Raw genomic sequence first — 15,453 nt, 5'->3', positions numbered from 1 at the left:
AATTGAAATGGTTAGATATTGTGGAATTTCATGTTGATTTGTTTTGTAGGCTCAACTCCTTCTCGTTCAGCTGGGTTTTTAGGTACAAGCAGCCCTGGGCCGATGGCAGATCTGTATGGGACGGCCAATCAGGACTCAGCCGTCAGTAGCTATATCAGCGCTGCAAGTCCCGCTCCCAGCACTGGATTCAGTCACAGCCTTGGGGTGAGTCAGTGACATAACTAAAACTAAAACTGTTAAAAAAAACATTTTCAGTCATTGACATAAAGCTGAAAAAAAAAAAAAAAAAAAAGAGTACACTTCAAGAAAAACATCAGTAAAAATGTTGCTTTGGCTAGCAGCTTAAATAAAAATCATTTTAAGCTGAATTACTAAAACTAAAATGAGCAAATTTAAGCTAAATAAAAGTATTAAAATGACACATGGCAAAATTACTAATATTTAGACTACATTTAAAATTGAAACTGAAAATATAAAAATTAAAGCTAACTCAAAACATTAACAAATACTATATTAGTATATAAATAATGATCAAATAACACTGATGACAAGTGAAAAGGAAATTTAGAAATGTTCTCTTTGTATTCATATTGGTTCCATAAGGTTTAAAAACACATTAAATTAACTTAATGAATCTAAAAAAAAAAAAAAAAAAAAAAAAAAATTATAATATACAATTTGTACACTTTGAGGACACATTTTAATCATTTTCAAAAGGTTTTTAAATATAGTTTATGTTAAAATTTGTATTTTTTTTCCTGGACTAACCTTGCTATGTTATGAAAGGTTCAATTATTACAAACACTATAAATATATAGTAAATATATAGTATATAAATAATGATAAAATAACACTAATGATGAAGTGAAAAGGACATTTAGAAATGTTCTCTTTGTATTCATATTGGTTCCATAAGGTTATATATAATAAAATAAAAATAGAGTAAACAGTAATTTTAATAATTAAGTAAATAAACAATAAAAATAAAGTAAATTGTGTAAATAAGTAAGTAAATGGTTTTAATGAGCTTAAAAACATCGTGTGGTGTAACCGTCAACTAAATAAAAAAAAATAAATTATAATTTGTAAAATAACACTGATGATGAAGTGAAAAGGAAATTTAGAAATGTTTTCTTTGTATTCTTATTGGTTTCATAAGGTTTAAAAAACACATTTATAACGTAAAAAAAGGAAAATAAAAATAAATAAATAATTATAAAATTAAAAGTATAGAAATAAAGTAGTGAGCTTAAAAAACATCATTTGGTGTAACCGTCCAAAAAAAAAAAAAGAAAAGTATTTTTTGTACAATTTTAACACATGTACGTATCTTAATCATTTCAAGAGATTAAATGATAAAAAAAGAAAAAGTAAATAATTTTAGTGAGCTTAAAAACATCATGTGGTGTAACAACTAAAAACTAAAAAAACACCAACTAAAAAAAAAAAAAAATTATATATATATATATTTTTTTTTTTTTTTTTTTTTTTACACTTTAAACACATGAACGTATCTTAATAATTTCAAAAGATTTTTAAATATATTTTAGGTTTTTTTTTCCCCCGAACCAACCTTGTCATGAGTGTCTGCAGGCCATATTTTCAAATATTAATAGTAATTATTAGCAGTAATATTTCTAGGTAATAACAATTACTGTTATTTATTATAAATTGTTATAATAATTCACAAAAGTCATTTGAAGGCTCTCAAGGCTTTGTACATCTTAATTGCATTTGAATGTATTTTTAATTTCAAACAGCTTGATCATTGATCAAGGAAATCTGATGAACACAATGAATTTAACAAATAACTAAACTTTAAGTAAAAATAAGCACGTATTTCTTGTGAACTCCTTTAAGCTGCATTTAAACGCATGCCTTATTTTACTTTTACAGGGCCCTCTGATTGCTACAGCATTTACTAATGGCTACCATTAAAATGAGTGACGAGTACAAAAGTATTCACGGTCCTGACGTCTTCCCTACATCTAAAAGGAAGGATTTTTAAAGCATGTGGTGATCTCAATCGAATACAATGGATGCACTCTACGTGCCGCAGGGTTTTATTCTTATTTTCTTAAGCTCTCAGTCTTCGAATGGTTTTGGAAGAGACGGATCAACCCTAAACTGATGGAATGTCGGCCGCAACACTATTAATGTGATGTGACATGTTTCCTGTTTTATAAATGACTGTCATATCAGTTTCTAAACTAACCTCCTGCTCCTCTCACATAGAGCTAAACATGTAAATAACTAGTTTGTTTCTCAGTTTAAAACGCTAACAACTTTAGCTTTTTGTCTTAGTTTTCTTTTTCTCTTTCAGTTTTTGTGATGACTTTATGTACATGTAGGTTTGTAACCGCAGGCTTCATTTTAACAGCGTCAGAGCAATAATCTGTGTCAAGACGACGTGGATCTTCGTAGCGTATTTAAGACTAAATCGCTTTCAGACACATTTGGTACATTTTCTACTGAAGAATATAGTGTGATGGAATGTCAAAATGTATATTTTGCTAGTTTTGCAACTGGATTTATTACATTGATCATGAAAATAGCAGTAATTCTAAGGAGAACATATTTCTCAGATTTAGATTCGACCTTGTTTGTGTAAAATATTGTACATATACTGTCTTTTTTGATCTGGTGAGATCTTTTGGCGTGATTAAGAGAGTTTTTTACACTCGAGAACGCAAACACATGATATTCCGTGTGTCCAAAAAAAAAATTTTTGTCACGATTTGATGAACTTGAACTTTTTGTTTTATTTTGTTCAGTGTTTTTTTTTTTTTTGTGACAGAAGGCAATGTGAATGATGCTACTGTTCTGAGTGATTGAGCGAGTGTGTGTCCATGTGTGTTTGAGAGTGAAAGCATGTCTGGTGCTCTCATGATCTAATGTATTATCTTCAGTAAGATGATTTAAAATGTGAATTGTAACCCCTTTTTCCATGCTGTTATGTTGCTTTTACCAAGTTTATATCCATAACACAATTCCTTCAATCTCTTTTAGAGGTTTAAAGTCTTGTAATAATTGGAATATAAATATCCTTCAATTAACTGAAGATTCTGGTACTGGTGAAGAAAAAAAAAAAAAAAAAAAGAGTAGCAACACTAATATAACACTTTTTATGAAGTAAACAGGATGGCTGTTATTAATTGAAAGTTTTAATGTTTCTTGTTTGAAGCTTGACCCTCTTTGAAAAATGTAATAAAAAAATCTAAAAGTCGATTTGATATAATAAATGATTTCAAATTTCAAAACTCCCACATGGTTTAGAACTGGCATGACTCACTCACACTCCAGACGTTGTCTGTTAATTTTGTTAGTCCTTTTTTATTCACCTGTGGCTTCAGGGCATGTCAAAGCGCCCACAGTATGCTACTGATTCTGTCTTCTGAAAGCGTGCACTGAAAGCTCCCACACAGAAATCTCTATTCATGGGACATTTGTGAAAATACATTGAAACTAAAGATTTTGGTCAGGATGAAACAGCGTTATCTTATTGCTGAAGCACGTCGTATGACTAGGGCTTTTACCGTTAGGGCGCTAAATGGGGTTGCGTAGGCGGTAAACCATATCAGTCTTTTTTGATAAACATCTTTGTTCTGTCTATTAAACAGTTATTTCTTGTCATATTCATGTATGACGCCTATTGCTAAAAAAACTTCTATCAACACTGTAAACAGTCGTAACCTGCGATCGTTGCCTTAAAGAGCTATTTTAACTTGATTCAACTTATAAAAATGAGTTTTGTTGGTATAAATATAAGTTGGTAAAAAAAACTATGCTATAATTGATTGAAAATACATTTATTTCATACTAATTATTCTTCAGATCCATTAACATATTTATTGACATGTCACTTAAAACTTACTGATGTAAAATTAAGTATTTCTTTATTGCACAATCCACATTTTTAATATTATGCATAAAATGTGTTTAATATCACTTTTAATAAGCATTGTATGATCTCTGTATCGATCTTTCAATGCAAGATATTTAAAGCGTAACTAACTATTTGCAATAGTTCCATAAAATATCTTTAAGTGTAGCTTTAGTTGGACTTTAGCACTAAATAAAGTGCATTAAGCACAAAATTAGTTGTTTCAGTTTAGCATTATTTAATGGAATATACATTAATTTGCATACATTTCTAGTACAAAAAATCTAAACACTGGATGAAGTCAGTTTCAAAATTCTTGTTTAATTTTTCTGACATATTAGAGTCAAAAGTTTTTACTGAGGGGATTTTGGATCTTATTTTGTCACGCCATAATTCAGAAAAAACTTAGAACAGACAGGAAACACTATATTTTTTTACAATTTTGGGGGGAATAAAATTGATCAAATCAAGCAAATTATATATTTACAAAAAATCCCTCTGTAAAAAGCTTCAGGATATAGACAGGAATAAAAATGTCAAGTTTGGTGTGTGTAAGCGCTACTGAAGTGGACGTTAAAGGCTCAGCGTAGGAGAAAAAACTCATTTTGAGAAAACGGCCTTTAGAAATATGGATTGTAATTGAAATCTACTGTAATTGAAGCCCTATTAAAGAAACACTTAACTGTGTCTTTTGGGTGTTTTCTTTCCACTAGTCTGAAAAAACACTTGATGAAAAACCAAAATCTCAAAATCTTTTGTGGACCCTGGACCACAAAACCAGTCATAAGGTTAAATTTTACAAAACTGAGATGTATACATCATATGAAAGCTCAATAAATAAGCTTTCTGTTGATATATGGTTTGTTAGGATCGGACAATGTTTGGCCGAGATACATCTATTTGAATATCTAGAATCTGAGGGTGCAAAAAAAATCAAAATACTGAGAAAATCACCTTTAAACTTCTCCAAATTAGGTTCTTAACAATGCATATCACTAATCAAAAATTACATTTTGATATATTTATAGTAGGAATTTTACAAAAAATCTTCATGGAACATGAACTTTACTTAATTTCCTAATGATTTTTGGCATAAAAGAAAAATCAATAATTTTGACCCATACAATGTATTTTTGGCTATTGCAACAAATATTTCTCAGCGACTTAAGACTGGTTTTGTGGTCCAGGGTCACAAATGTTATATAAAACTTTGCACTGGCTGTTATGTTTTCTCTCTTTTCAAATATAATTTGAACAAATGCAGTCTAATTTCTATATAAAGTCATTTTGAAACCGTTTTCAGCGCACACAGTCTTAAAAATAAAAGCCCTGACAAATAAATTACTCGCAAAACATGATTTTGCAATTCCATGAGGCTGCATATCACTTCGACAGTCTCATTTTAAAGAATGCAATAAGTATACTACCTTAACTTTATTACTCAAAAAAAAAAAACACACAAGAAAACTTGTTTTGTAAAATTCTAAAATGTTTTTATAATTTTATCTTAAGTATATACATGCACTCTACGCAAAATACAACTTAAAATAGACTCAAATGTGAGCCGACAGCATTTAACAATTTAGTTCTCAATGAGTATTACATGAAGAAACACAAACAATCACAAATTATATACAAATATTTACAGAAATACCCTCACTAAATTAGGCCAAACATGACCATAAGCTTGAAATGCCATTAAAAATAAACTCAATCATTGGTCAAAGACACTTTGTTCCATATGCAAGACAAAAGAGATTAAATAAATAATTAATAAAATAATAAAATTTAGGCCAATAATGCTTAACCTTCATCCTTTGGTCCTTTCTTTAAGTGGACCTCAGAGTATGTCACTGATTCCTCGGTGCAGGTCACTGAAGTGAGCGTCGGAGCTGGACAGTTCTGAAAAACAAATCATAATATGACAATTTTTTGTGGTTACTGATAAAAGCAAAACTGTACATTTGCTTTTTATATTGTTAACATGAAACAATTAACTAAGCACCACTTGAATATTACAGACTATAAAAAAATGCTCTTGATGTGCACTATTTACCTCATTTCTCGATTTCACACTGGCTCGAGGAATGTTTAATGCTGCATAAACAACAGTTTCACGAGCGTCTGGGCAGGGTGATCCACAGGTAGCGTCAACCTGAGTGAAATAATGACTTATTTTAAAAATGATTACTTTTCTGCAAGACCATCAGCTCTGTCAATATTCACAATATCCAGAAAAGAAATAAACTTCTCTCACTAGGGCTTCTTTCGCTCTGGATTCTAATCTGCAGTGTCCTACTCAAAAAGAAAAAAAAAAAGGTCTTGAATTTAGTTTATTTTAAAATTGATGGTGTGCCTTAAATCTCAAGCACATTCAAGTTCAAGAAATTTCACAATTCGTCTTACCTTTATAATGTATGTGAATAACACAGGCAATGCAGATGATCAGCAAAACAGAACCCATGCCAGAAAGCACTGACCACATCACTGTGTCCATATTATAGTGGTTTGGTGAAACTTTGTGGGTTACATTTGTAGGCACTACAAATTGTAAGTGTGAGAAGAATAAATGTTATCATTCGGACTGTTCATTAGACACTTTAAGTAGCAAAAAGTGTGAAGTGCATTGACTGTTGCATACAAAAAGTGTATTGTATTTTCAGTCCTTAAACAGAATAGAATCAATATTGTAAAACAAATAAAAAACGAAGCTCACCCACATATACATGTGTCCCATTTCCATATTCAATTGATCCAAGTCCAGGTTTATTCACCTGTGCTGTGCAGTAATACATGCCACTATGATTTAGATGTACCGATTGCAGGTTCAGCATCATGTTAATAAACACAGATCCATTTACAGGCGATCGATAATGAGAACTATCAAACGTTGAACTGTTCACTATAGTTTGATTATTTTGCAACCACTTAACCATGATGCTTTCCACACATGAATCAGCTTTAATATGACAGGTGAGGATGACATTTGTGCCTTCATTTGCTATTATCTCAGGTATTTGCCACACAGATATGTCCACATTTTGGCATACATTTCCAGGGACGAGACCTGTCAGAAAGCAGCAAAAAAGTAATTCATTCATTTAATTTCATCATGCCATTGACATCATGTCGATACTAAATTATGTAGGAGGGAAAAGAACGATATTACCTGTGAACCAGATGGTTAGGAAGAGAGCAGAGAGACTGGTGCGTGTCATTGTATCTAAACTGCAGCAACATCGGGTTTCTCACGTTAGCAGAGGCAGGTGTTTTTCATTTTTCCTGTGTGGTGTATCCTGCCGTTTGAAACAAAGCATCATCTTATCTGCATAAACTTGCACGCTACGGTGACACCCACAGACAGGCTATTTGAGCTCACACTAGCTTTTCCACTTTTTTTTTTTTTTGAGTGAATGATGTCAATAAGACGTTTTTGTCAAATTTGTGCAATGTCTTGCGAAAGTATTCATTTTTTCCCCACATTTTGTTACATTGCTGCCTTATGTTAAACTGCTTTAAATTAGCCTATTTCACATCAATCTACACTCTATACACCACAATGGCAAAGCAAGAAAAACAGGGTTTTAACATCTTTGCAAATTTATTAAAAATTTAAAACTTAAATGATACCATTGCAAAAGTATTCATACACTTATCTGGGAGAGATGAAATTTAGCTCAGAAGCATTCATTTTGCTAGTAGATGTTACTACACTTTGAGTGAAGTTAACCTGTGGCAAATTCAAATGAATGCGTATGATTTGGAAAGGCACACACAACTTAATAAAAAGGTCTAACAGCTGATGCATATCAGAGAAAAAAACAAACCCTGAGGTTAAAAAAATTGCCTGTAGAGCTCAGTGATAAGACTGCATCAAGCCACACATCTGAGGAAGAAAAAAACTGCTGCATTGAAGATTCACAGAAGCATGTCAGCATGCAGCTGGCCTTCTGGCCAAACTGAGCAAGTGATGGAGAAGGGCTTTGGTTAGAGTGGCGACCAAGAACCTGATGGTCACTCTAGTTGAGCTCCATGATTATATATGCAGATGGAAGAAACGATCTGGACTTTATGGGGATTTGGCAAGACTCGATCCACTCCTCAGCGAAGACACATGAAAACACACTTGCAAAAAAGATTCCCTGGTCTGATGAACCTCAATTCCAAACATTATGTTTGAAGTACACCAGCCACTGCTCATCACCTGCACAGGGGCTGTTTTTCAGTGGCAGGGACTGAAGGACCCATCAGAGTAGAAGGAAAGATCAATAAACCAAAATATTGAGGTAGCATTGGTAAAAACCCAGTCCAGAGCATTCAGAACCTCAAACTGGGTACAAGGTTCACCTTTCAACAGAACAATGACCCTAAGCATACAGCAAGAGTGGCTTATAGACAGGCCTGGGCTTGAACCTAATCACATATTTCTGGAGAAAGCTGAAAATGTGCATCTGCCCCCATTCAACCTGACAACGCTTGAGAGAAGAAAAAGGGTGAGGAGAAGAATTGCAGATGATTGCCAAATGCGGACGTGCAAAGCTTGTGGCATCATACCCAAAAGACTTGAGGTTGTAAAGGTGCTTCAGCTAAGAACTGAGTTAAGTGTATGAATACTTATGCAATGTACTTATTTCAGTTTTTTTCTTATTATTTTTAATAAATTTATAAAGTTGTGACAATTCTTTTTTTGCTTTATCATTGTGGTGCATAGAGTGTAAATTAGTGTAAAAAAGTAATTTTAAGCAGTTTAACATAGGGCAAGAACATAAAACATGAAAAATAAAGGAGCATGAATACTTTTGCAAGGCACAGTATCTGAAATAGAAGTATTTTGTAACATTATAAATGTCTTTATCATCACTTTTGATCAATTCAATGCATCCTTGTTAAATTAAAGTATTCCGGACTGGAGTAATGATGCTGAAAATTTAGCTTTGATCACAGGGATAATTTACATTTTAAAATACACTGAAATAGAAAGTAGTCATTTTCAATAGTACAAATATTTTGAAATTGTATGTTTTTGCTGTTCTTTAGATCAAGTAAGTGCAGGCTTGGTGAGCAGAAGAGACTTCTTTAAAAAAACGAAACTTTTGACTTGTAGCATACATGTAAAATGTTTAACCAGAACACTGTAAACCAAAAAAATTCCATTTACTTATTTTGCACTATTGTGCATCTGTAATTTGTGATACAGCTTGTGCCCTGTATGCTGTGCTGTTTGCGCCCTCCTCACTTGCAGTCCAATGCAAAAACCGTGGGAAAATTGCCAGTGTGCATTTCTTGGCAGCCTTGTAATGTGATTTTGGGGCCATTATCCATATGGCTGTATCAGTTGTAACTTTAACGCTCCCTTCTCCCTTTGACAGATAATGGTAATATGGGCAAGTAGACAGACTTTTTTTTCTCCGCTTGCCTCTCCTCTTACATCTTACATTGCTTCAGCGTCCTGCACACATTCTCTCTCTCTCCCTCTCTGAAGTGGGATAGTGTTCAGCCCGGGTGGTAATTAGGTCATAAGCCATCTCTGACTCACTCAACGTCTCATCCATCGCCTTTCACACTTACCCAATCATCTGACATCCCCATGAGTGTCTTCATGAGCTCTTGCCTTCTTGTTTCTCCTCCGGTCTCCCATTCAGTTTCCTGATCTTCTCCGCACGGCTCTCGTAAATGTTCTCACCATCTCCTGATCATTCTTAACTCCCAAGGCTTGATACTGCTGCATCATGAGTCCTGGTCTTCAACGGTCGGATGGAAAGACAAACCGTTCTATGGATGAGAGTTCGGAACACAGTTTTGGAAGGTTTGCTGAGGCGCAAGGGGCACCACCACTGAAAAATTACATTTTCTTGACTATTTTCACTTGTTTTTGTCCAGCATGGCCTATTAACATTGTGGCGTTGGTTTTTTCTCTAATGGTGAGTAGAAAAGACTTGTTTTGAATTGTGTTTTTGTCATTATGGAGTTCATTAAAACAGTTCACCCAAAAATGAAAATTCTGTCATATTTGTTCACCTTCATGTCGCTGCAAACCTGAATGACTTTATTTCAGTCAATGGTGACCAAAACTGTTGGTTTCCAACATTCTTCAAAATATCTTCATCCTGAAGTCATATAATACAGGTTCGCTATGATACGAAAGTAAACAATAACAGAATTTTCATTTTTGGGTGAACTATCCCTAACTAAGTGTATAGATCATAATGCACAGCTTATCATTGACCAGCTGCAGAGAGTGTTTTTCTAAAGAGGTGCGTCCCTTGTAAATTTATAGTTTTGCACTTGGTAGCGTGTTAAACATGCAGCTTTGAAATCTGACTAAACCTAATGTTCTTATGGTCCAGATAGACATATAACTGTTATAAATAGACAGGCCTCAAGTATCTGTGCAGTTTACTTTTGTAGCACTCCCACATATGCAAGCAAGACTGCATACACTCTCTCACACACACCCTTTCCTCCACCCAGACATACACATGACAGCCTGCAGATGTGCTCATTTGCACAAGGCACGTGAGAGGTGGATACTGTGATGATGAACTTTCTCAGGCTGTTGTTGTCAACCTTTGCTTCTACTGTAGATGAACAGGAAAGTTTTTTCAGCGGTTTTCTACCTGACTTTTCACACCTTGACCTCAAAATGAGATGCACAGCTCTTACAGTCCGGCCACTAGCATGTAATTCGCTTCCTTTTAAATGTCAATTAAAAAGAAAGATACTTTTGCTATGAATTTAATATATATTAAAGAGAAGTGTTTCACATTCTTTATATATACATATATATCATAAATGTAAATGTTGAAGCAAATACTTGAGGCCTGTGTGTTAATAAAGTTATTATTATTAATTTTACAATGAATATTACTATATATAATACATTTAAATAATTGTGTGAACTTAATATCATGATGTGTGTGTGTGTGTGTGTGTGTGTGTATGTGTATTAATAGTGTGTGTTTATAAAACATTTAAATAATTGCATAAAATAAATACTGTGTGCGAGTGTGCTATTAATAAATTTAAAGTATCAAAACGTTAATTATATATAATATTACTTTTGTAAAAGTACACACACAATTTCATTTTTTTTATCAAAGATTTTAAATAAATTATTAATTGTTACTGTGGGTAAAAAAAACAAACAAACAGAAAATAAACTAGGTTAGCGCTTAGTTTTTTTAATGGCAACCTTAATATTATATTATCACAATTTCTGCTTTATAGGTTTAAGTACTGCACCATAGGAGTAAAGAGTAATACAAAGAATCAGGGGGTGTGGCTCAAGGCAGAGTATGTATATTTTTGTAATGGTACAGTGATTCATGGCATAAACGTGATTCATCCGCCATCATAAAAATGAATCATTTTCACCAGCTGCCCATTCCTGTCATAGTTTTCCCCTGCACAGAGCAATCAAATCTGTGCTTTTAAATGCCACTACCAGACTAGAGCGGCGGTGACTAGGCGGTGGGGTCTGAATGGGGTAAAGTGCAGGGGCTTGCTGTGTAGAGAAACACCTTCAGTTTCAGGTTGACTCTGCCGCTGCTACACATTAAAACTTTAGGGCTCGCTGACTACAACAGCTGCAGACGCCACCACACCGCCTGTGAGAAACTAGATGAGCATCACAAATCACGCAACCCAGCCTGACTGCCCTCTGACACACCGGGGGGTTTTATGCAAACTGTATCATTGTCAAAAGTGGTTAACACATAATGTTTATCTTCACAAGAGCAGAGATTTAATACTTTTAAATATCATTTTTGCCTCTTAAACTTCATGTCTCAAAAGATTTATTTTACTTAAAACTGTGTAAAGTATTAAAACGTTATATACACTCTTAAAAATAAAGGGTGTTTTTGCAGTGATGCCATAGAAGAACCATTTTTGGTTCCCCAAAGCATCTTTCAGTGAACAGTTCCTAAAAGAACCACTTTTAAGAACATTTCAAAAATCTAAAGTACCTTTTCTGCATTGGAAAGATTCCATTGATGTTCAAGGTTCTTCATAGAACCATATACGCCAATAGAGAACCTTTATTTTTAAGAGTGTGTTCTATATAATTAAATAGCTTTTCATGTTATAGGCATAAATCTAACAACATTTAGTTGTGTTTATGTCTAATAAAAGAGTTTAGACCATATCTTTAGTCTCAAATGTTATCCAAACCTGAAAAACTCTGCGTAGTAAAGCTCATCTTTGTCATCCCAGTAAATGTGATTTAGTGTGAGTGAGCTGTATGCCCAAGTCTCAGTTTGCTGTCTGATCTTATTAAGAGAGCCGGAATGAGGCTGGCATTTTCACTATGCCCCTCACTGCTGTCCGCTTTATGGGCCACATACTGAGGTCATACTGAGTTTTTACTTGGAGACCTGTCACTGATGCTGCTATCCAAATATGCTATAAATCTATTTTTACATTAAGTATAATTTCTGTATTGCTTCATTTAAATGAATCACTTCGAGTTTTGTGAAATTGTGCCTAGTCACGGTTATGATTTCTCTCTCATTCAGTCTCAAAGCAGTTATGATGCAGAAGACTATGAAGGAGCGCAGCGGTTGGGGAGGAAGGCTCTTCACATGGGAATCGCTTCCCTAGTCATTGGCCTTGTGATCATAACGATCTTCTGCGTTGTACACTTCACCACGGTACTCATCTGCACTATATACGTGACCCTGGACCACAAAACCAGTCTTAAGTAGCAAGGGTATATTTGTAGCAAAAGCCAAAAATACATTGCATGGGTCAAAATTATACATTTTTCATTTAAGCCAAAAATCAATATGATAGTAAGTAAAGATTATGTTCCATGAAGATATTTTGTAAATTTCCTACCGCAAATATATAAAAACTTAATTTTGGATTAGTAATACGCATTGCTAAGAACTTCATTCGGACAACTTTAAAGGCGATTTTCTCAATATTTAGATTTTTTTGCACCCACAGATTCCAGATTTTTAAATAGTTGTATCTTGGATAAATATTGTCCTATGCTAACAAACCATATATAAATTAAAGCTCATTTATTCAGATTTCAGATGATGTATAAATCTCAATTTCCAAAAACTGACCCTTATGACTGGTTTTGTGGTCCAGGATCACATATTAGAAATATGATCTGTTTAAGGAATAGTTCACGTAAAATTCAATCATTATACACTCATGTCTGTCTTTCCAAAACCGTATAAACATTTGGAGAAAATCCTAGCCACTGTTTTCGGTATAATGAAAGTAAAGGACTGGCCAAAAATGTAAAAAACACCATAAAAGTATTCTAAAAGTAGTTCTTTTTAATTCTACGATAGCTTTAAAAGAGAAACAGATTGAAATGTTACTCATTAATCACTGAAAATCTTGCAGTAATCATTAGAGGAAGTAGCAATGGCTAATAAAGTGTTCCTTTCAGTGAATCATTTATTGATTCTGTTCAGAATCAAATTAGTGTAAATGGTTTGATAACAAATTGGACTAATCTGATTCTGACGTGATGGTCCAATTGCTGTGGTTAAAAATCAAATGGAGGGGAAGATTATCAACAAACTTAAATTTCACTTTGTCTTCAGTCTGTTTATCACACAAAGCTTTAATGTGGCCTCAGAAGATTACAAGATATGTACCCTAGTAAAAAAAAAAAAAGATTTAAAATGCATTTATTTTATACTAAGTATAGTTCAAATCTAGTAACATATTTACTGACATATCGCTCAAAACCTACTTATATAATAATTGTAATTAAACTTTATTTTACAGTACCTGTGCACAATGCACATTTCTTAATATTAAGCCTAAAATATCTTTTAATGTCACTATTGATGAGGATTGCATGAACTTTTTTTAATAACATTTAAAAAGCACCTAAAGTATACTTGCAATAGTTTCACTTTAGCACATTCCAATATACTTAAGTATATCTTTAATTGGAGTTCAGCACTATTAAAGTGCATTAAGTACTAAATTAGTTGTTACAATTTAGCAGACTTTAAATATGCCATGTTGGTATACTTAAAGTACAATTGTATGGTATTTTCAAAGCTACATAATATGTAAATGTATTTGTAGTATACTTAGCATGAAATAAATACATTTTAGTTTATAGGGAGCTTTTTAATCTTTTTTGAGATTTGAAAACTATTTATTCACCAGATTTTCTCCTTTTCTGTATCACAAGAGAAAACTATGAGGATTACTAAATGAATATTTTTGGGTGGTGAACTATTCCTGCTATGAATTATATTCTCTCTTGCATGTTTTTGTTATTTAACTAACATGATTTATGCATTGCGCTCTCATTTAGTAAGAACATGATTTCTAATTTTTTATATCAACTAAACAGAATGCAATCTGATTGTGGAGAAAGCCGTACGGCAGGAGGACTACGCTGTAAATTGGCGGTGATCAGTTCCAGTGAACGCCAGAGGACACTGTGAGCTACACCCAGAATGTGGTTTCACTGTGGTGGCACCAAGAGCTTGAACCATCCCGGGTTTATAAGTACTCAATATTTTCAAACGGAATGTATAAGTGGGTCTGATTCGCTCAAAGCATGGCCAAACTACAGAAATCTTTCACTTAATATTCATACCGTCTCACAATGATGTGGTCTATTTCCGCAGACAGTACGACTGCATTTGTATGTCTGTATTTGCTGAGTATGATCAAATCAAACCTATTGTAAATGTGTAGTTTAGAGATGTACATTGTATTTGTCCTAAAGCATACTAAAAGGATGCTTGCAACCAAATAGCTGATGATGTAAAATTACAGGAAGTATGATCATTTTTTTTTATGAATATGAATAAATGTGCACTGAACTGACTGTATGAGTTATATAATAGATTAAAGCAGCACTAGACACTCCCTCTCCGCCTTTACACCCACTGTAATCTGCAGCGTTCGGAGTATCCTGTATTTTGATATGTAATATTATAGCCAGCTCTGGTTAAATATAGCTAAATCTGTCTCCAGTCCTGGCAATCAACTACTAGCCAAACATGCAATGATATACTAGTGGTAGTATTTACTTCAAGTGTGTTCATTGACAAGTTTTCAGTGTACTTGTGTACAAATGTACGGGTGATTATAGTAATAGTAATCAGTGTCACTACCATCAATCTCACTTGGGTTACTAACTAATGTTTTTCCAAGATGTACTGGTGGTCCGTCTCACTGCTGTTGCCACCCATGTCTGTGTTTTTTTTTTTGAAGAGTTCTTTGCGGATACAGTTCCACTTATCTCAGTACCTCATTGCCAGTCATGTCATGACACTGCGAAACTGGACAGCCGTGAGAATGTCGGAAGATTTTGATGAACACGTGTGGACTCTCAAACACAGCTGGCTCACTCCATCACAGGACACACCCAATGGCACAGCCCCTAAAAACAAATAAATAAATACATATATAAATAACATTTTTACAAATAAAATATTCAAATGTATTCAAATATTATATCATTAAAATATAAAAAATAAAATTACTACTAAAATATTTGTAATAAAACACCTGAAATATAAAAATAAGTAACTTTTTTTATGTTTTTTTTTTTAACTAAAATACTTCTTTTATGC

General features: G+C 33.5%; 2 protein-coding genes across 5 annotated transcripts in view; one reads left to right on the top strand and one right to left on the bottom strand.

Annotated features, from left to right (window-relative positions):
* The window catches only part of msi1b (musashi RNA binding protein 1b), a 28,532-nt gene extending 25,306 nt beyond the window's left edge, over nt 1–3,226 (top strand). For 2 of the 4 annotated variants that reach the window (XM_073818674.1, XM_073818672.1), the window contains 2 exons: nt 71–204; nt 1,897–3,226. In XM_073818674.1, the coding sequence (XP_073674775.1) occupies nt 71–204; nt 1,897–1,938 (176 nt within the window). In that variant the 3' untranslated portion in view covers nt 1,939–3,226. Of the gene's footprint in view, nt 1–49; nt 205–1,896 lie in introns of all 4 variants that reach the window. The other 2 variants (XM_073818673.1, XM_073818671.1) reach the window with 1 other exon arrangement.
* A 163-nt stretch (nt 3,227–3,389) lies between these two features.
* tmigd2 (transmembrane and immunoglobulin domain containing 2) lies at nt 3,390–15,260 on the bottom strand. The gene is made up of 7 exons (XM_073818675.1): nt 15,128–15,260; nt 9,452–9,655; nt 6,600–7,179; nt 6,290–6,424; nt 6,141–6,178; nt 5,940–6,038; nt 3,390–5,785 (listed from the first exon to the last, which is right to left on the bottom strand). Exons 3-7 carry the CDS (start codon nt 6,982–6,984, stop codon nt 5,687–5,689), a joined length of 756 nt encoding a protein of 251 aa, XP_073674776.1. The 5' UTR covers nt 6,985–7,179; nt 9,452–9,655; nt 15,128–15,260; the 3' UTR covers nt 3,390–5,686.
* Nucleotides 15,261–15,453: the final 193 nt, after the last annotated feature.

Source organism: Garra rufa, chromosome 15, assembly GCF_049309525.1.
Source record: "Garra rufa chromosome 15, GarRuf1.0, whole genome shotgun sequence".
NCBI lineage: Eukaryota > Metazoa > Chordata > Actinopteri > Cypriniformes > Cyprinidae > Garra > Garra rufa.
This window is presented reverse-complemented; position numbering and strand designations above follow the sequence as displayed.

Bases quoted from the DNA above. Each gene is read 5' to 3' on its own strand.
- tmigd2 (XM_073818675.1), bottom strand. From the start codon at position 6,984: ATGAATGAATTACTTTTTTGCTGCTTTCTGACAGGTCTCGTCCCTGGA. The intron at 6,425-6,599 runs GTGAGCTTCGTT...TACAATTTGTAG, and splicing joins TGGGACACATGTATATGTGG to TGCCTACAAATGTAACCCAC. The intron at 6,039-6,140 runs GTGAGAGAAGTT...TATTTCACTCAG, and splicing joins CCAGAGCGAAAGAAGCCCTA to GTTGACGCTACCTGTGGATC.